This window comes from Cydia fagiglandana, chromosome 1, assembly GCF_963556715.1.
Source record: "Cydia fagiglandana chromosome 1, ilCydFagi1.1, whole genome shotgun sequence".
NCBI lineage: Eukaryota > Metazoa > Arthropoda > Insecta > Lepidoptera > Tortricidae > Cydia > Cydia fagiglandana.
Window position 1 is genome coordinate 12,159,690 of NC_085932.1, and position 21,718 is coordinate 12,181,407.

The window sequence follows — 21,718 nt, forward strand, 5'->3', positions numbered from 1 at the left end:
TTCAGTTACAAACCTTATATCGTGCCGTTTGTATTTAAAATCGATTAGCTCGCCGAGCTTACGAGCTATGGCCGAGACACGTACGAGTCGCGAGCCGAGCCACGAGCCGTGAATGTAAATGGCCAAAGATAGAACGCACTTTACAGGTTACGTTCCAAAATTAATGAGATATAGGTACATTGAACATGAACTTGAATCAAAGACTTTAGCCCGCATCCGCACGAGCGCTTTTTCAACGCGCGATAAAAAAAAGTTTGAATGACACAAATGGAAGGAAACATTATGTGTATTTGTTCACACAATGGCGGTGACGCTTTTATCAATCGTTGTTGGATTTTCGACTTTAAGCGTTAAATCGAATTTAGCGTATGGACGGATTCAAGTGTTGTTTTAACGCGAGTTGATAAAGCGCTCGTGAGCGCTTAAAAACCGCCTTCGTGTACATAAATGGTTATCCATTTGTGTCATTCAAACGCTTTTTAACGCGCGTTGATAAAACTCCCGTTGTACGTAAACCTATTTCTCTCCTTTAAAAACGTTACTGATTTGGAGCCACCCCTAAAAAAAAAAATGTGTCAGTGTCAAAGTCAAACAAAACCAAAACAATGTCAGTCGGCGAAAAACAAAACGTATTGTATTGAATTTCTGCGGCCAAAACTATTATATATAGCGAATCACAAATTTAAAAAATAGTAATAAGTTTTCCTCAAAAACCTTAGATTAGTACATTGTCAAGAGTTAATGATCTTTAGTAATTACTAGAAGATATTTTAGAACACAACAATGCCAAAAAATTACGCGCTCTCATTAAGCAGCAGTACATACAAAAATCATATATTTGAAGGATTTTCCCGCTTGCAACAGGTAATTGATCATTCTTTAGTTTAGACCTTGACTTAAACCAGTTTTTGATTTGACAGGAATGCAGGTAACCAGAGGGCTGGGTTACTTCCTTGCCCAGCGAATTGGCATTGCCATTCAGCGCGGCAATGCCACCAGCCTTCTAGGCACCCTGCCTTGCAGCGCTGAACTAGCTCCCATTTTTTACTTGTAAATATATATATTTTGTTGTTAAAGTTTAGTTTATTTATTTTGTTATTACTCTTTTGCTATCATCAAAGTATATTTTTATTTTGCCTTTGTATCCCTTTGCAGAATGATGAGTTTGTTGATATGACTTTGGCAGCTGAAGGGCATTGGGTAAAAGTCCACCGGACACTTGTAGCCCTTGCAAGCCCATACTTCAGAGAATTGCTTCAGAGTTTGCCCTGTCAGCATCCTGTTATGTATCTGTATGTAAGTAATTAAAATGTCTATGATACCAGTTGCTAAGTAGAAAATAACTAGCCTAAGATCACTTTTCAAATTGCAGACCAATTTACAGTAAGAACTTATACTGTAAATTGGTCTGCAATTTGAAAAGTGATCTTTAAATTTAAAAGCAGTATAAGTTGGTAACGTAAGTATTTCAAATAAAAAATCTAATGGTTGTGTACCACTGACAAGTTTTATTAAATTATGGAAGAAAACAGATATGTACCTAGGATGCACTTCAAGTACAGAAATAAATCCTGGCTTCGGACTTAATCTAAACATTGATTGATATGTGTACCTACTTAAAGTCTTAAACTCTTAAGTATAAGGCTTTTGGTTAAAACATCTTTTTTTCTTCTAGGGCGTCAGTCATGAAGCATTAGGGTTTATTTTGGAGTATATTTATACAGGTCAAGTAGAAATACCTCCGGAAAAAGTGCAATCATTTCTACACACAGCTAGAGATATGCAGATTGCAGGCTTAAAGAATGTTGTACCACCTGATGTAAGTTTAACTAGCTATAATATGTGTAGGTACTTAATTATAAATATAATTATTGATAATGAGAATCATTATCTCCTTATGTTTTAGGAAAATGAAGCACCAAGGCAACAAATGCAAAGTAAACATGTATTTCTCAATACTAGGTAGGTGTTTAACCTTGATAATAAGGCCTTATTGTGAAATCAAATATGTTTTAATATTATTGAATAATAAAATGAACAAAATTATTAGACCTAATATCAGTGTCAAATAATTGAAAATTCCAGGCAACCATTCTCTGCTGCTGGAATGTATAAAACAACAAAAAATGATAACAACACCAATTTTCAATTAAAGGTTCCCTCCATTGTTATACCTGAAACTAGAAATGAGATTGAAGGAAATAATAAATCATTGTTCTTTATGAAAAGTACACCAATGCCATTGGAGGGAAGTAATGTATTTCAAGGTACCAGAAATATCAATGTGCCTAGGGACACTATAAATATAAATTTGGATGAATATGCAGCAACCAGTACTGATATGAGTGAAGAGCCACAAAGTAATGAATTAAAAACTATCAAAAATAGAAATGTACCCAACAACATGATCAATCTCACTATGGATGAATCAGCAGTAACAAATGATGATACTAACAAAGATTTGAGAAGTAATGAATTACCAAATGTCAGAAATATAAATACTTGCAAAGAGATAATCAATTTAACTTTGGATGAACCTGTGCCAACCAACAATAATATTAACCAAGAGCAAAAAAGCTATGATTTTACTAATATCAGAAATATAGACACATCTGGTATCAATATGAGATTGGATGAATCTGCAACAACCTATGACAATATTGATCAAGCAGTGGTAAGTGACGAGTTTCAAAGTATAAGTAATATAAATATACCTGGTAAAACAATCAATATAACTCTGAATGAATCTGCGAACAATGATAATATTGAAAATGTTAGCCAAAAGCCAGTTGCTAAAATTGAAATACTTAGCTCTACTGTCATTAAAAGCAAATGTAGCAATGCAGGTGTGAACTTGACGGGGCAAGGGCAGTTACCAGAGATATATGCCCAAGCTTTAGCAAATATCAACAATCAGAACACATCAAATCATCATGAAACTAACACACAAAATGTTAAATGTGTCAGTAGAAGCTTAATGGACATCAATCAATTATTAGATTTTAGAGATGATGTTTCCATGGATGTGGATAATCAATCTGATTTGTTGGAGATACCAGCTTCAAGCAGAAATATTGAAGAGATGGGTTATTCAAGTAATAGGGAAGAAAATGATGAAATGGATCAACAAATTACAGATACAGGTACATTAACTACTATATAGTCTTAGGACTCTTAGGTAATGACTAATGAATGACTGTGGACAAAAATTTTCTTTAAATGTTTTTTACAAGCAGCAAACATGCTCAAGGTGATAGTAACACCTTATTCCTAGAAACTTGTATATCTTATCTACTAATGCATTTGTATATTACAGACACATTACTATACACGGTATCCAATCGGGGCGCGTTGCAGTTAATACTGAACCGTTTTATATTCTGCTGCCACTACCAGCGAGACAATGGCCACAAAAGGCGGTGGCGGTGTATAGAGTACAGAGATAAAAGATGTTCCGCTTCGATTGACACAATTGGCGAACAGATTGTGGCAAGGTATCGTAAGTTTTCGAATGCAAGTTATAATATTCTTCACTAACTAGCTACGACACGGCCTGTGTTAGATTTAGTCTGTCACTTGATCTCCTTTACTCCTGTTTAGATGAAAAATAATATTAAGGCATTAAACTTTCATCATACCTATAGTTCGATGTTTTTAGCATTAGAAATTAGGTAGGTAGGTAAACAATCTTGATGTGTCTTTTAACACATTCATTACCACTAAGTGCTACGGGTTACGCTCGTAGCGCGTAGCCACGGGTTCGCCGTATGTAGCTCGTAGTCGCTACGAACAGTGTACCCGACAGTCGGGTTCTTGGTGTTGAATGTTCCCCCCTTGACCTATAATATGGTGGAAAGATTTGCTGGCTAGGGATGAGGTCTTGGTGGCTCAGATGGCAGCGCGCTGGAGTATCGATCCAGAGGCCGTGAGTTCAAGTCTCACACAAGACAGTAATTTTTCCACTTTTAAATTTATTCTAAGTTTAATTAATAGCATCGTTCGCAGACGTTTCTGCTTGTTATAAATTAAAATTACCTACATCATTTTAAAGACATGTCAAGACCGCTTACCTTCTTTCAAGTTCTTTCTAATGCTAAAAAACGAACTATAATTTGTACCTTTCCCTTTAACTATCAGCAGGTAAGAGATGGTCAGACAGGCAGTAAGTACCTCTTTTTCGGTCGAAACCGAATCTTCGGTCGGACACCACTAAAATGTGTATAAAAAAAAGATAAGTAATGAATATGAATACGGCCTATTAATTTTTCAGAAAGCACAAACATTGCCATCCTAATCACGAAGAAAAAATCGGGAAGAAAATGTCACGTAAAGATGTGAAAATTTTTACGACTATTCAGATGGCGCAAGATATTATGAAACAAAAAAGTAAGACCTCGTAACTTTTTACCCTCACGAAAGAAGTGTTCTATTGAGAAACCTGGTCATCATGGAACTTGAACATAAATAAATGCTGTCATGAAATGAACATATTTTTAATATTATCTACTTAACCAAAATAACAGCCCTAAGCTCTTCAGTCTTCCTCGCATTGTATTGTACAGTCACCTGCAATAATACATATATTACTCTTCGAAGGCCGCAATAATATCTAATACCTGCTAATACGATCTTATTTGTGGAGCCATAAGGGCGTGTCACATATTTTTGCGGCCTTTCAAGAGTAATATTGCAGGTGACTGTACAAGAGCCTGCCCAAACTGAATGTTGTAGCAGCCCGCTAATAACGAGCCGCTATGATGCACTGATGTTTTTTTCTGACTTGTGAAAAATGAGGCTAATTCTGGTAGGCCTCGAATACCTCATTACATTAGCTTATCAATAACTCATTATAATTTATAAAGGTTTTCCGCTCTATCAAATAAACTATCGGCACTTGCCCGCCTGTAGCGGATCTTTCCACCATATTCATATGAGTCTATAGTTTGTCGCTACTATCTTTGTCTTACACTAGTAGGGGGAAGCGGGGTAGATAGGCACAAGGGGCAGTTTTGAACACCCACACTAATTCCTTAACTAAAAACTTATGTTCACCTTCTCCAACACTAAAACGTGGCTTTGTATGTGTGAGTGAGGTACGAGCTTCGGCATATCTCTCCTGACAGGCGTTGCCGCTTGGTGCGTGAAAACGTGTTTCCGCGGTCCCATAGTAAATAAATGATGCTTTTTTTATCGAGTTGTGGTGCGAAATTTTAGACTTTACCGGATGAACATCATAATGAGCGCTTATTACGTTTATTCAGTAATAAGGTTAGCTTATTATTTTAAAGTAATACTTAATAGTATATTTTTAATAAATTATTTTTAATTTATTTGATCATTGGGGTACTTTGGTACAATAAAGATTGGGGCAGTTTTGAACATATCAAAGTGCCCCTCTTGTATATCTAAGTGCCCCTGCCAGTTTTTTTGTTGTGAAATTTTTATTTTTATTTTTTTTACTGTATAGTGCGAACGTACAAAGAGAAAGAAAATTAACAAAGAAAAGTTAAAACAAACAAAGTAGCTTTTTGTCAAAGTCTGACACTGATTTCATTAAAAGTTGTTTTTTGTAGTGTAAGTGCACCTACTGCTTAATAACAGTAGTATGTTCTAATAGCACCGCACTTAATAGATGTTTTATAATGTTTAAAAAGTTTACTACTGGTCAGCTAACTGAGTTGATCTGCAAAGTGTGCTCTGGGGGGCAGTTTGAAACACTTACCGGGCACTTTGATTCATGTGCCAAAGTACCCCAAAATGATGTATCAAAGTGTCCCATGTAATGTATCAAAGTGCCCTGCAGGTGGGGCACAATTGAACAAATCCCATTTTTTGTTAAAATCCATATATCGTTTTTACTGGCCATAAATTTAACAAAAAATGATACACTTTGTATAGGTTAGTAAATTTGTCATCTACTAAGTATAAAAAAAATGTATTTTGACTTCATTTTGGGGCCTAAAATCGATTTCAAAAAAAGGTGTACCAAGCTGCCCCGCTTCCCCCTACTAGCACCCAAAATGAGTTTAGTTTTCCCGGTTGTTACTGACTGACAAATTGGTTTGACCAACTATAGATACCTACATGCTACGGTGGGGAACGGGACCTTCGAGTCATGCTCTGGAAGTAAAAGCCAAATGAAGTTGGGGTTGCAGTAGAGCATCTCTCCAACGTCAGGGGTCTGGGGTGCAAAACTCCTCCTTTCGGACATTCTCGGCTCCGGGTACTTGCAGGATTCCGTTTTCTGTAGTAGGCATGCAGTGCAGGATCCCGCAAACAGAAACCTCGTGTGAAAGTTATACTACATTAGCACATATACTACGGGACGGGATCCTGCAAAAAACCGTACCCGCTAAAAACTGGACGTCAGTGGGAAAGGGGGGTCAGAGGGCGTACCGCGAAGCACGTTCGACGTGTTATCTCTCTGTTCCACTTGTAAATTCGTATGTAAGTGTGACAAGGAGGCAACACGTCGAACGTGCTTGCGGTAGGCCGTCAGCATTGCTCCGAGCAATTATTATTTTTATATTTATTGACGTCCCTCTGCGTGTACAACAACAGATAATTACTTGAATTTTGACAACCCTAATTAGCCGAAAGGGATAGTGCCATACATTGGAAAGGGACAGCATGATTCGCCCTTGACCTCTCTCAAACTTCGGTTTTCTATGATGGTCAAGCAAATCTTTTCAGTAGAAAAAGGCGCGGAATTCAAATTATCTATGAAACGATATCCCTTCGCACCTACATTTTTCAAATTTGCCGCCTTTTTCTACTGACAAGATCAGCTTGACCAACTATACATGTTGCCGCCGGCACAAACCGTGGTGGTCTACCACCAATTTATAGATGGTCAAGCAAATCTTGTCAGTAGAAAAAGGCGCGAAATTCAAATTTTCTATGAGACGCCATCCCTTCGCGCCTACATTTTTCAAATTTGCCGCCTTTTTCTACTGACAAGATCTGCTTGACCAAGTATATATTCCGCCCATTGACTTAGTTTATATTATATACTTCGAAATTTATATTTGCGTCTTTTAATGAGAGAGTTACGCCATGTAAAATTTTGATTTGATTTTATATTTTATCAAATATTGGACAGGTCCTTACCCATGTCCTAGGAAAACGGACCTTACCACACTTCGGAACGGACCCTATAACCTGTCAATGTCATGTCATCGACATGTCTTTTCGACTTGACAGTTAATCTGTCATGTCAAACAAAATAATCGTAACAAAATAGAAAATAGTAGAGGAGTTTGAAAATTAAAGTGGGAATTAGATAAAACTCAAGCTAGATTTTGCCTATTATTAAATAATAGTAGTAACCGTCAAACATGGTGCATTCACAGTTTAGTTTATCATGGGATTCACATAAATCAATTATGTGCAATGGTTTCAGTACTCTACAACAGGTACATGCTTAACTATTCCTAACGTAATTTAAGAAAAAAGGTATTTCCAAAAGTTAAAATATATCACAACACCGGATTTGTTTAAAACATACCCTACTTTACTATAAAATAAACAAATTGTAGCTTATGTCTCGTGTTATTGTTTTTTGTTAAACATTTTTTAGTTACTAATTCTGGAAGACTGTTTATGTTTTTCTTTACCCGCCTAAAATCTTGCTGTAATGTAGCGTTTGTTTATAAATGTGATATTTTTAGAATGGAGAATTTGTTGACATGACAATAGCAGCAGACGGACACTTTGTGAAGGTTCACCAAATTGTGATGGCCATGGCCAGCCCATATCTAAAGGAGCTGATCACATCTGCTCCGTGCCAGCACCCAGTTATATTCCTTAATGTAAGTTGTACTTAACATACTTGTAGCTTATAAATATATTATTGTTAGTATGCATAAATGTTTTTCTGCCTGACTTATTTTGATACTTAGTTTAACGGTTTAACCTTTTGAACGCCAAACGGTGCATCCATTTGCCGTGCCACTGACGCCACGGGGGTAAAATTTAGTTTTGTGAATTAATAATGCCAACCTAAAAGTGGGGTGTTTTTCAGTAGAATGCCAAATGCCGTCTTTGGCGTTGTGACATTTTGCGTTGACGTCAATTGCCGTCTGTGGCATTCAAAAGGTATATAATATTTTGTAAGTGCCATATAAAGTGACACATTTGTAATGAACTGAATAGTTATATCAGCAACTATTGAAGTAGAAGGTACCCTTTAAAAGCATTTAAATGATCATTTGTTTGGTGGTTTCACACTGGATGTTATTCACACATCACTCAGATGCACAAGCGGGATGTCACTGTAATACTCTTATAGCATTGTCTCGCTCAAACATCAGAGCGACATGCAAATCATCATATTGGCATTGCTGAGTTATGTCTTATTGTATTGTAATAAAATATTCTCTTTTGTAAAGCACATATTTTATAATCATTATTGGACTATCTATACTATCACTATTAACTATTATTTTATTAAAACAATTGTTTCAGAATGTGAGTCACAAGACATTGTGTTCTCTCTTAGAGTATGTATACACAGGTGAAGTGCTGCTGCCAGCTGAGAGCCTGGCACTCTTTGTAGAAACTGCTAAATCATTACACATTAAAGGATTGGAAAGCTTGGTAAATATTATAGGCGGTATTCATAAATATAGTACGAGGCTCAACCTCAATTAGTTATTATACATTTTCTTAATCTTTCATTTTAGTCATTTCGGCTTATGTATTTGTAAGAAAGTGATAGAACATAAATTAACTAACCTAAACCTGTTAATTTAAATGGATAAGCAATTAGACTGCCTGTATAATTCCTATTTATTAATGTGTGCCATAAAGAGTATTTCTAATATTCTATAAATACTATAAATAAAGAAGTATTAATAATCTTACTCCTAAATAATAATATTTATACCTACATAGAAATAATATCCTCCTAAGGCCAAGGTCCTACCTATAGTACTTAATAATTTCGATGAAATTTTGAACCATATTAGAATAGGAATAGAGTTGCAATTGTTTTGTTTCGTTTAATATTCAAACAAAACAAACTCAACTCTATTCCCTGCATTATAGGTTCAAATTTCAGTGGCAAATTTTGGATTTTTCATATGGTTGGCTGGGCCTTAGCAGGATATTTAACATTTTATTCCACTTGCTCTACTTCACTTTATATTTAATGAACAACCTCTGACATAAAGTTAATTCGGGTCCATTTTCCATACCATGCAATTTCAACCAAACTTTATGTTTTCAGAGCAGCAGTGAATGTTTACCCATACGAATGGGTATGAACATATCACAGTTGGAAACTAATGAATTTAGGAACACCTTGACTTCTTCTGGTGAAAAAACTGAACAGGTAAATTTTTTTGACAGTTATTTATGTACTTACTTACCGTAAAATCAGGTAACTATAATCCTTATCCTCTAGCCGCTCATACGTCAAACCTTGCCAAGCAAAATTAAATTTTATTTTGTCAACACAAAGTTCAAATTAGAATGGAACAGGAGACCTTTTTATAGGTTTCTGGGCGGCTAGAAGTTATATAATTTGTTAGCTGCCGCGCCTGCCGCGCTCGCATTGCTCTTAATAGTCATTTGCGGAAGTGCCGCACTCTTCTGGACACTGTTTAAACCATCATCTTATTGATGTTACAGGCCAATGATGATGATGATGACGATGTTAATCTTTAAGTACGACTATGGTCCAGTTTTTAACCTAGACTCTTAACGAGCCTTTTGGAGCCTAGATACACTAATGCTCTTTCTATATTGTATACTCAACATAATAAAAAAAACCGGGCAAGTGCGAGTCGGACTCGCGCACGAAGGGTTCCGTACCATAATGAAAAAAAAAACAAAAAAAAGCAAAAATAACGGTCACCCATCCAAGTACTGACCCCTCCCGACGTTGCTTAACTTTGGTCAAAAATCACGTTTGTTGTATGGGAGCCCCATTTAAATCTTTATTTTATTCTGTTTTTAGTATTTGTTGTTATAGCGGCAACAGAAATACATCATCTGTGAAAATTTCAACTGTCTAGCTATCACGGTTCGTGAGATACAGCCTGGTGACAGACGGACGGACGGACGGACGGACGGACGGACTGACGGACGGACGGGCGGACGGACAGCGAAGTCTTAGTAATAGGGTCCCGTTTTACCCTTTGGGTACGGAACCCTAAAAAGCTTATACATATTTTACCGGAACTTGAATTTGGACCATAGTTGTAAATTGTGGACTAAAGTTACCTGATTTTACGGTAGAGGAAATCGTCAATTACTGGCCACTCTTTAATAACTGGCCACATTATACTACAAATGAATTCTATCCACCTATAAACAAGATTCCTTTTAGTATAAGGTGGCTAGTTATTGAAGGGTAATTAGAACCTTATACATACTAAAATGAATTTTGTTTATAGGTGAATAGAATTAATTTGTAGTATAAGGTGTCCAGTTATTAAACAGTGGCCAGTAATTGACAATTTACCCATTTAACATTTCTACTACTCAAAAAATTGCAGTTATTAACTATTTGTGTTAATATTCAAGGTAGATACTTATGTACATATCTTTATAAATAATCGCGAGCGGCTCTGACGGTAGACCTAAATGAAATTATGCTCAATCGAAAGAGCTTGAAAAAATATCACTTTTGAATCGAGAACATGTATCCGCAAAATTCGTATTGTCGAGTATTTTGCATTTAAAAGTGAAAAAATTTCGACAAACAATGCCATATCAATGTCAAACAAAAGGTCGGCCATGTTGGTTGACATTGACAAGTGCGTTCGGAAACTCTGAATTACCTTTGGATCCGGCATGCGTGTGACATACGGCAAGATGTTTGGTTCGAGCGTGTAATGAAGCTGTTTTGCACTCCAACAAAACAGCTATTATGTGTGTGGAGAAAACACAACATTTGATTGAAGAAGCTATTCGAGTTTTATACCATAAATTATGAAAAAATGCCTCTTACCGTAGTTTTTCTTCGATGATTTTGTTACCTTAAACGTCCCAGCAGTGTTGACCGCGTGAAAAACACCTCTTGATAAGCACGCCGTCATCCTATTTACCTAATTTCATAGTCATCAATCACCAGCAAGAAGCTTGCTGCAATGTTGTGTTTTCTCCACACACATAATAGCTGTTTTGTTGGAGTGCAAAACAGCTTCATTATATGTGTTTCCGAAAACACAACATTTGATTGAAGACCTGTTTGTTCTCTGCTGGTGACAAAATGGGCACTTAAATGCTATGTGATCAGTCTTAATAAAACAATTATCTAATCATACCCTTTTATATATATAATTATATATTTCAACCTGCTTACTTAGCAGCAATGCAGTTAATATCCCTTTAAATCTAGAGATCAATGTTTGCACAACATTATTATTTTAATTAAGTACAACATGGTTATGTTATATTTTATTATAATTATTTTAAACAAAATATTTTCATTACTATTTTTAATAGTACTTATTATTTCTTATTTAGAACAGTTGAGATCAAAGTAAAAATTAAAAACAAAAACTTCTAATTTACTAGAAGATGTTAGTGTTCATTAACTATTTATAAAAATAAGGAACAATGATTACAATCATATCAAATAATCAATTGAATGATAATTAAATTTCTAGTGTTACATTTATGCTTCTAGAAATTGTTTTGCCAAATGGTCTACTTGGGTAGGTGTATTTATCTTTTCCACTACCCGGCAATAATGTTTCCTAAAAGTTCCCGCACTCCTCCAGTTACCTCTTTTTAATATTTCTTCTATGGGTTGTTGTTCCAAGTAGCTTCTTGAGGCTACTGCTGCTCTAATACTACCTGGAGGGGCATTAATGTCTATTTCTTTAAAAATTGTTCTAATCCATCCTGCTATTTGAGTCCTGGTAGCAGATTTTACTTTCCCTGTAATTGATATAAAGAGACTATTGATCTCTGTATCTTCAGATAGTCTCCTATTCAGGGTTACATTGATCAGTTCTTTTACATGTTTTACTGGGCATAGTCTCAAGTCTGAATGTTGTTTCAATAGCCATCCTGATTGCCTTGCGTTGGCGTTATCTGTTTTTGACCCAAATTTTGGCCACAAAATAAGACTCTTATCCATTTTTTCTATCAGATTCTCTTCCGCTATATCTAGTAGTGTAAGGTCATGTACTCTTCGACCAGAAGCTAGTAACAAGATGATTGCAGTTCTTCTTGATACTTCAAAAAGTGTTCCTGAATTAGGAGTTTCTTTGAGCCAATTGAATATTATTTCTGTGTCCCAAATTTTTTCTTTTCTCTCTATAGGTCTCATAATTGATATGGCTTTTAGCACTTGTTGTACGAAGAAGTTTTTTGTCAGTTCTTCTGCTGCTGAGTAAGTTATAATTGCTGATTTATGCAGCAGTATGGTCCTGTAAGCCAAATGATCCTCAAGATGGAGTTTAGCAAGGAATCTAGCTAGGTCATTTCCATTGGGTGATTTAGGGTCTATATTATTTAGTCTGCACCAGGTGGTCCATCTATTGATTGGAGCTTTGTAAGTTGTCAGGGTTGAGTCTCTCCAGCTCTTCCTCAGGAGTTGTCTCTCTGATGCAGACCAGTGAGCGACCTGGTCAGCCCACCCCCAATTTTCCATGCTTGGAGTTTTATGTTGTTCACCTGGGTCGGCGATCTGCCTGTTGTCAAGTCGATTAGGTTGCTGTGTAAGTTCTCCAGCACATATGGTTCTGTTAAGGCTCGTGCCTGTAGGTCTGCTAGCCAGAAACACTGAGTCCACATCGGAGCTAACACTATGAACGTGCCCTTTGCTGTATTCAGATGTTGGAGGACTCTTGGAATTAGGTTCGGTGGTGGAAATATCCAGGCCAATTTGTAATTCCAACTCCGACTGAATGCGTCGCAGAAAACTGCGGACCCATCGCGCGAGTCCCAGGTTACGTACTGCGCTACGACTTTCGCTCTTTCCGACGCGAACAGATCGATGTCGGGCACACCCCACTTTTCGAATATGGCTTCCGCAGCCTGGGGCAACAGGTGCCATTCCGGCACTGGTTTGTTCCTTGATAAGCGGTCGGCTATGCCGTTGTACCTTCCCGGAAGGTATGCCGCTGATAGTGTTATATTCAGATGTTCGGCTAGTATTAGAAGGTTTGATGTCAGTTCTAGTAGGGCTAGGGACCTTGTCCCTCCTTCGTTCCTGATATGTGCTACTAAAGTTCGGTTGTCGGACTGGACTAATATGTGTGCATTTTTCAGGGTCTGACTTTTCCTTTTTATTGCTCCATATACAGCATACAGTTCCTTCATGTTGGAGTGCCATGTCTTTTGGTGATTTGTCCAATGTCCTGTTAAGTAGTGGTCGTTGAGATGAGCTCCCCAGCCCGCATCCGCTGCGTCTGTTGTCAAAAAGTGTGTTACTTCTTTTTTGAACATTGTTGTTGAGCTGGTCCCTATGGTGTTTAGCCACCATAGTAATTCTTTCTTTGCAGGGGTTGGAACCATTTTCTTTGTTTTGGATTTTTTGTTGAATTTTCTCAAGAATCTCTGCATCTGGCGACAGTGTAGACGACCTAACGGCGTTGTTATACTGGCAAAGTTTAGGAGGCCAAGTAAACTCTGTGCTCCTCTTAGAGTAATCCTTCCTGACTTTAAGGTCTTCTGTAATATAACTTTTGTTTTCTTGATTTTTTCTTGTGGCAAAGATAGGGTTCCTTCCTGAGTTTTCCAAACTAGTCCCAAATATTCTATCGTTTGGCTGGGCATTAGGACTGATTTCTTGAAATTTATTTGCCAACCCAGTTCTTTTAAGATCTGTACCACATGTGTTATCTGGGTTGCTAACAGACATTTGTTTTGGCTGGCAATTAAAAAATCGTCCAGGTATACAATCGTCCTTATTCCTTTTGCTCGTAGAATTTCTGCTATCCAGTTTGACACTGTTGCAAAGGTCCGTGGGGCGGAACATAACCCGAACGGCAGAGCCTTTAGTTGCAGAACTTGTTTGTTGTAACAGATTCTGAGGAAACGACGGTGGCTTACAGCAATTGGGAGATGAAAGTATGCTTGTGACAAGTCTATTTTTGTCATCCAGTCGTTTTCCTGCAGGAATTTGGAGATGTCTATGGGAGATATCAACTGAAAGTGTTTTGTTGTTATGAACCGATTGAGGCCTCTTAGGTCGAATATCGGTCTCATGCTTCCATCTGATTTCTTCCTCAAAAACATTTTTGACATAAATCCTCTGTCCGATGTTGGAGGTATCTCCAGAATATCCTGCGCTTTCAGGTCCTCTATGATCATGGTCATTGTTGGTGATGTCTTGGTTGTGTATTTTTCTATCAAATCCTTGGTAAATTGTATCAGGGGAGGTTTCTGGGTGAATGGTATTCGCCCCTTTGTTATTATATTCATAATTACTGGATTGGCACCCAGTTGTTTCCATATGTGAGCTTTGTGTTTTAAACAGCCTCCCCTGAACGTCTCCGTCTTGGTATAGTCATTTATTTTTGTTAGATTCATCAGATCCATTTTTCTTGTTTCTGAAATGTTTTCTTTTGCGAAAAGTATTCTGGTCCATTGTTTTATTTTTATTTTCTTTCCCAGAATTTTTGTGAGAATAACGGTTAGGCTTTTTGGAATGTTCTCCTTTGTATTGTTTTTCTTTTAAATATGTGGGCTTGTTAAGCCAAGTTTGGAGCCCTCCTAGTGATTGGGTCACTGGCAGTAGTTTTTCTTTGTCAAATAGATGTTCTGTACTGGGTGGAATGTTTCTTAAGGTAGCTTTCAGATTACTATTCTGCATTTCTTTGAGAATTCTTTCTCTTCTTATTTCAATACATTCTCCCCGTTTTCCACAGATTATTTGCATTATTTTTTCTGAACATTTTTGGACAGGTGAGCCAGGTCCCAGGAGTGTCATCATTTTCTCAAATAACGAGTCAGAGTTTAGCTCTGGATTTTTTTCTGACCAGTTTAATATTTCCTGTAGACCATCTTGTAACAGTTCTCTATGTTCTAAATTTGCATTAGTTAGGCCCGCCAAAAGGTTCTCCGTTCCTGCCAAATAATCTTTGGTTGTTCCAAAGTGGAGCAGTTCTTCATTTATTTTCAGGTTTTCAAAGCCTGGGGTGGCTAAAAATTCATGCAAAGTTTTCTTATATCTCATTCCCTTCCAACCTTGGGTATTAAAATGTTGTAGTTCTTTTAATTCTTCTACTCTCTCCTTCTTTGCTGGCGCTATTATCTTTTTCTCATCAAAGTCAGTGTTTATTGTACCTAGGTTTATTTTGTTTGAACCCGGTTTAACTAAAAATTGGTTTGAGGAACTCGTTCCTGGTATACTAGATGCTCCATTGTTCGATGCAGCTGGAGCTGTTTTGTCGTTATTCATATTTGTCAAACAATGAGGCAGTTGCGACAAGCAACCTGATAAAAACGTCATTTGATTTTCCAAAGCCTCAAGGCGACGGTGCGAACTAAATTTTCTACGCTTATTAGGTGGAAGCGATGCGGAGTCCTCTTCGCCTTCCGAAGACGAGCGAGAACTCTCGTTCTGACCTTCGAAATAGTTCGAATTGTGTCGGACCGATCGTTCCTCGTCCGAGGCAACGATCAAAATTTCAGCGTCCGACTGGTCAGAGGCCTCGCTCTTACCTTGATTTTCTGTTGTATCCTCGTTCATTTTTCTTGAGAGAGTCGACACAACACTTTTTAATCACTTTTACTTAAGTATTTCAAATTTTCTAATTTCCAATTAAATGTTTCGTCATTCAATATGGCGTAACTCAAATGCTATGTAATTAGGTAAATAGGATGACGGCGTGCTTATCAAGAGGTGTTTTTCACGCGGTCAACACTGCTGGGACGTTTAAGGTAACAAAATCATCGAAGAAAAACTACGGTAAGAGGCATTTTTTCATAATTTATGGTATAAAACTCGAATAGCTTCTTCAATCAAATGTTGTGTTTTCGGAAACACATATAATAAGCCTATTTATAAAAAAAAACGACTACTGTCACTGCTCTGCTCTGCAAAGAGAATATAATCACTATCTGTGTAAGATGACAGATGCATTATTGATGGGAATGACGAAAAAACGAAAACGAAAACTTATTTTTCAGTTTACATGTTTGTGACTACAATACTATATAACGATGACACGGCACCAACGCGTAAAACAAATATATAAACCTATGCCGAAAATCGTGAGTATCTTCAAACCACATAATTGTTTCTTTATGACAATAGTTCCTATTGTATTCCATATGTGAGACCCATTACATGTTACAAAGTTCATAGCTGATAGCGCTGAACGTCTCTTTGGAAGTACTTAAATACATAGAAAACATCCATGACTCGGTAACAAATATCTGGGCTCATCACACAAATAACTGCCCTTACCAGGATTCAAACCCAAGACCTTTGGCTTTATAGGTAAGGTCACCACCCACTAGACCAGACGGGACACAAATTTTATATACAGTATACTCAGTTGTATTTATACATTTCAGAATGGAAGGAAGAACCTTGAAGGAATGTGCTTGACAAACTAAAGCGAGATGAAAGTGAAGTTAAATCACAAAAGTAATTCAAAGAAACTCTTGAGTTAAAGAACCAGTCGACTCCACTCTGATTATATGACAGTGTGAAGCTGTGAACCAGTGCGAACAACTACAGTGTATGGTGGACATATTTGATATTTGTGCTTTAGACTAACTTCAAAGAATTAAACTTGAGGCTTATCAGTGAATTGGAAAGTGAATTGAATGAAACTATTTTTTTAATAATATTTAAGTGATCTGAGTGATGTCACATCACTGATGTGAGTGGATGCCGAAGACTGGGCAAAGTGGAGAAGACTGAGCAGGAAAGCAGACCCTGGCGCTAGGCCGGGAAAACGCAAGGTTTAAGAAGGAGTAATCTCCGGAGTCAATGTAAGTTGAATATAAGATTAAAAAATATATATATAGTATATATAAAAATATAGTGTTTTTTTTTATTATGAATGGGCTTACTCATGGCCACAGACTAGCCGAGATAAATAATAACTTCAGAGTTTGACTTAAATAAATCGTCAGGTGACAACTAAAACAAAATTAATTACTGCTACAATTTCAGAGTCATAGTGAAGCTTAGTACATAGTACCAAAACAAGGTTGATTTTTAGATTCTGCACCCAAAGGGTAAAAACGGGACCCCTATTACTACGGGTTTAGTCTCATTTCTACAGATTCCTATCACAGATTACCAATTCTACAGATTTTCAATTTTACAGATTCCCAATTCTACATAATTTCAATTTTGCTGAAGCTTAATTCTACATATTCCCAATTCTATATAATTTCAATTTTACCTTAGGGGTGGCCAGATGGAACGCTGGGCCTTCAGTAAGAAGTGGAAAGTACTTGGGAAAATTCGACCTATGCCGCTGGGGTCCGGTGGCCAAATGGCACAGGCACCAGCCGCTATAGTAGCAGAGGACGCTGTTTCGATTCCAGCCTGAGGCACTGGAGGCCTTGGTCACTTTTTAGGGTTCCATACCCAAAGGGTAAAAACGGGACCCTATTACTAAGACTCCGCTGTCCGTCTGTCCGTCCGTCTGTCTGTATTTCATGATCTTATGAACCGTGATAGCTAGACAGTTGAAATTTTCACAAATGATGTATTTCTGTTGCCGCTATAACAACAAATACTAAAAAATAAAATAAAATAAGTATTTAAGACCCAATATATATAAAAGCCAATACTAGGCTGGATATGACCGATGAAATGAGTAAGTGTTTATTAATATGTTTTAAAATGCCATGTTGGTGGCAAACAAACAAGCATACAAGGCTATTAGTGACTAGAAAGACTAGATCTCTGCATCTCTGACCGGTTACAAATCTATACACTTTATTAGGGTTCCGTACCCGAAGGGTAAAAACAAGACCCTACTATTACTAAGACTCCTCTATCCTTCTGTCTATCTGTAGGTTGTATCTCATGAACCGTGATAGCTAGACAGTTGAAATTTTCACCGATATTTCATTTCTGTTGCCGATATAACAACAAATAAGTACTAAAAACGGAATAAAATAAATAAAGTGGGGCTCCCATGCAACAAATTTGCAACAATAAAATTCTTAAATTACGTCATTTCAAATGAGGGGGGGGGGGGGGTCCGGACATCGGACGATGGTAGCATGACGTAGGAGGAAACGGGGTCATTCGAAGCATGATTTTTGGATGATTTGGGGGGGGGGGGGTTATAAATAAGGGCTTTACAGAACCGATCTGCGACCAGAAAAGTGGGTCAGATCAGAGCTGCGATCCTTATACAACCAAACTGGAACCAGAAGTGGGTTAGGTTAGGTTAGAACTGCGACCCTTACAGAACCGAACTGCTACCAGAAAAGTGTAATTAACCAGTGTAATTAAAAAACCTAACCTGGGTTAGATTACGTTTTTTTGTTACATATTTGTTTTTAGATATATCGGAATAGTACGTTTAGAGTTATACTGTATGTTATGCATTTCAAGTTATCGGAGATGAGATAGGTATGTAACCGCCTTGATGAAGGTTTGAAGTCTTAAAGTAAATAATTACTCAATTCAAAATTAGTACCTATTATTATAATTTAGTTTACCCGAGCGAAGCCGGGTTTTCATCTAGTATTATTTAAACCCTGCACATTGTTACAGATGAACTTGCCTGTGACAAGAAAAATAGCTGTGAAAACATATAGTAATACAAAAACTCCTGGAGCTGCGTAAGTATATTTTGCAAGATTTATCTTTTAAAATCAAGCAGGTTCAACTAGGGAACAAATCAAATTATTCTATTAAAAATGTTGTGTTGTGTTTAAACGGAGCATGTGAGCTGAGGATGCCGGTTCGATTCTGGCCTTGGCCACTGCAGGGACTTGGTCAGTTTCTTTTGTATATGATATCTATATGAGTTAATCATACAAGTACTTCTGCATTTTTTAGAGATTACAATACAATACAATACTCTTTATTGCACACCTCACATACACGAAGTTTACAATAAATGAACAATAACATAAACAAAGACAATAGAGGTAACAACAGGCGGTCTACCTATATACATGGCGATAATAAAAATTTCGGTTATTATTATTAAGTATGATTAATTTTAAGCGTTTGGGGAAATAAATAAAAAGAAAAATCGCCGCAAGATCAGCGCCGACTCTCGGGTCAGCATTATGCTGAGGCGAGCCCATTTCGTGGTAAACAATATGTAATTATGTATGTCTAACCTTTTCATGTGACTAGTTTATCACGAATATAAATGATATATGAAATAGACAGACCTGTGCTGTGACACTCTGTGTGTGGAAGAAATCTCTTAAAGGGAAGTTCGCCTTTATACTGCCTATCCTGTGCCAGAAACTTGTGTTTTTTTTTTTTTTACAATAAAGAGTTTATACATACATACATAGACTGTGCAAGTATTAAATATCGAACATAAAATTATGACGTTTAAATAACATAGTCTGGGCTATCAAAATCGCTGCCAACTTAGCTTGTTCTAACTCTACTACCTACTAAACCTCAAAAGTTACAGTAAAGTTTTAAATTAAGCACATTATCCGGTAAAAAAAAGTACATATATGTGAGTGTGGAAAAGACCGTCTATAAGGTAAGTACGTTACAAGCTCTTTCGACGCTTTTAACTTTTGCATTTGTACACGGGTTCCACTTAAACGATCGGCGGAGAAGTAGGTAGCGTAGTAACTACTCACATTTGTATACAAATAATACGAGAGCTCTTGCCCTATGTGACGGTCTTTCCAAAAAAATGTTTAAAGTCGGTCTTCCCCTAATTATTGAGTACCTAATCATTATACCAGTTGAAATTATTTCATTATTATAGGAAAGTAGGTACCGCATAAGTTCTTACATACTTTCGCCATTAAGAAAAATATGTTCATAGCATGAGGCAATTATTTTGTGGATACATAATTATATTGCCATCATGCCTACCTATTGTGCCTAAACCTATGTGTTGTATAGTAGTTAATTTTTCCAGAAAAAGTAAATTAATTGTGCCGGAAAATGTTCCTATAATGTCGGACTATGCTATGGCTGATGACACTGCACACGATTCGGATGACGACCACGACTTTCAGAACCAAACAGCCGCGAATTCGATGTTAGATGCCACACCGGACACAGAAAAATGTAAGAAAATTGTTGTTTTAAATTAAGAGAATGACATATTTAGTTATTTTTTATGTTTTTATTAGTTTTTATGTTTATTTTTTATGACGCAAGTACCTACTATCTCGCACGATCGGAATTCAAAATGACATTGATGATAGGTCATTAGTACCTATTCAATAATTTGGTTGAGTTAAGCATAATGCATGTATGCTCATGTGTGTTACGAAAACGCTACATGAGGAATTTAATAAATATTTATGTATGTAGGTATGTCTAAAATAATTAAAAAACCCAAAATTTTCGAAAATTAACTATGACATTAAATTTCCTTAAATGTAATCAGCCATACGCACAGAATAAATAATAGTACCTACTAAGTACAGAAGACTCACTCTCTAACAAAACGCGTCTGTCACCATCAGCACAGATATGGCCGCTAGGTGGCGACAGCGCCACGCGCGGCTTATGGCAAACCCCAAAATTGGGGCCGAACGGATGTACTTTTAGCTACCTGTAGCAAAGCGACAAAATCGCGGAGTGAGACACGCCTGCCATACGCCGAAGTTAACAGTAGTATTCAATAAAACACCGCGTAGATCCGAGAGCAAACATTGGTAGGCACTAGGCAACTACATAGTTACCTAAACCCTAAGCGTTTCTTTGGACGGGCCTACCTCTGGTAATATGTACTTTTACTTTGTTTTCCTAGACTCATCGAACCTACAATTCACCGTGTCGATTCGCGGCTCGCTGCAAATAATCCTAAATCGTTACATCTACAACCTGCACTCTGTGACGCACCGCACTGGCGTGCGTCGTTGGCGCTGCGTCGACTATCGCAACCACAAGTGTATGGCCTACGTCGTATCCGACAAGAACGTCGTCATCGGAAGGTATGTCGTTATTTAGCCCTAAAAGGTGCCCACACCTCTAATTTTTGAACCTCCCCCACGAAGGTACATATATTTTTTAGGAAGGAGCGAAAAACAGATTTCATACACATTTTTAAACGCTCCTAACTCTTATAATAATTAAAAAATCGAAAAACTGAGCAGTGGCGGCGCGTCAAACATATCCACAGGCAAGCCGGGGCTAATTTGGCTTACATATTTCCTTTACAACTCTGCTCAAACGTCCAAAACAGGCAAGCCGGTGGGAATCGGCTTTTATGGACCCGCCGCCACTGAAACTGAGGTACCTAAATCACTTGTTAATGTTAAATTTATGAGATGTATGTATGTTTAATATACGAAGAGTAGATAACACTGATAACAGTCAAGATTTTTTTCTATTGTTACAGAGGGAATCTCCATAACCATCCATTCCATGATAAAAAAATACTGTCAAAAATTGAGAAAAACGTTGTCTACTCCGCTTTAGACGATGTCGAAGGCTACAAGGATAAGGAACCCACTGAAGACTCTGCGAAGGACGTCAGTGCCATGGAACACGACAGTGAATATCTCTCCTTGGACTTCAGCGAAGACAACGAACCATGTATTATAAAGCAGTTGAAACATAGTGAAACGTGAATTAATGGGTGAAAGGAATTCAGACTGTTGTAGTAAATAAAGT

General features: G+C 37.2%; 2 protein-coding genes across 2 annotated transcripts; both read left to right on the forward strand.

Annotated features, from left to right (window-relative positions):
- The first annotated feature begins 627 nt into the window (after positions 1 to 627).
- On the forward strand, positions 628 to 4,482 carry LOC134664388 (uncharacterized protein PF3D7_1120600-like). The gene is made up of 7 exons (XM_063520994.1): positions 628 to 864; positions 1,156 to 1,296; positions 1,676 to 1,819; positions 1,907 to 1,962; positions 2,086 to 3,143; positions 3,317 to 3,494; positions 4,271 to 4,482. Exons 1-7 carry the CDS (start codon positions 784 to 786, stop codon positions 4,398 to 4,400), a joined length of 1,788 nt encoding a protein of 595 aa, XP_063377064.1. The 5' UTR covers positions 628 to 783; the 3' UTR covers positions 4,401 to 4,482.
- A 2,738-nt stretch (positions 4,483 to 7,220) lies between these two features.
- On the forward strand, positions 7,221 to 21,718 carry LOC134664389 (uncharacterized). Its single transcript, XM_063521009.1, has 8 exons — positions 7,221 to 7,415; positions 7,671 to 7,811; positions 8,467 to 8,598; positions 9,230 to 9,334; positions 18,659 to 18,726; positions 20,010 to 20,161; positions 20,853 to 21,036; positions 21,444 to 21,718. The coding sequence occupies exons 1-8, from the start codon at positions 7,338 to 7,340 to the stop codon at positions 21,673 to 21,675; spliced, it is 1,092 nt and encodes a 363-aa protein (XP_063377079.1). The 5' UTR covers positions 7,221 to 7,337; the 3' UTR covers positions 21,676 to 21,718.

What these genes read in the sequence shown, in the direction of transcription:
- LOC134664388 (XM_063520994.1), top strand. Translation starts at nt 784, where the DNA reads ATGCCAAAAAATTACGCGCTCTCATTAAGCAGCAGTACATACAAAAAT. An exon ending in CATGTATTTCTCAATACTAG is followed by an intron (nt 1,963 to 2,085) that starts GTAGGTGTTTAA and finishes TGAAAATTCCAG; the next exon opens with GCAACCATTCTCTGCTGCTG. An exon ending in TCAACAAATTACAGATACAG is followed by an intron (nt 3,144 to 3,316) that starts GTACATTAACTA and finishes TGTATATTACAG; the next exon opens with ACACATTACTATACACGGTA.
- LOC134664389 (XM_063521009.1), top strand. Translation starts at nt 7,338, where the DNA reads ATGGTGCATTCACAGTTTAGTTTATCATGGGATTCACATAAATCAATT. An exon ending in TTAAAGGATTGGAAAGCTTG is followed by an intron (nt 8,599 to 9,229) that starts GTAAATATTATA and finishes TTATGTTTTCAG; the next exon opens with AGCAGCAGTGAATGTTTACC. An exon ending in CACACCGGACACAGAAAAAT is followed by an intron (nt 20,162 to 20,852) that starts GTAAGAAAATTG and finishes TTGTTTTCCTAG; the next exon opens with ACTCATCGAACCTACAATTC.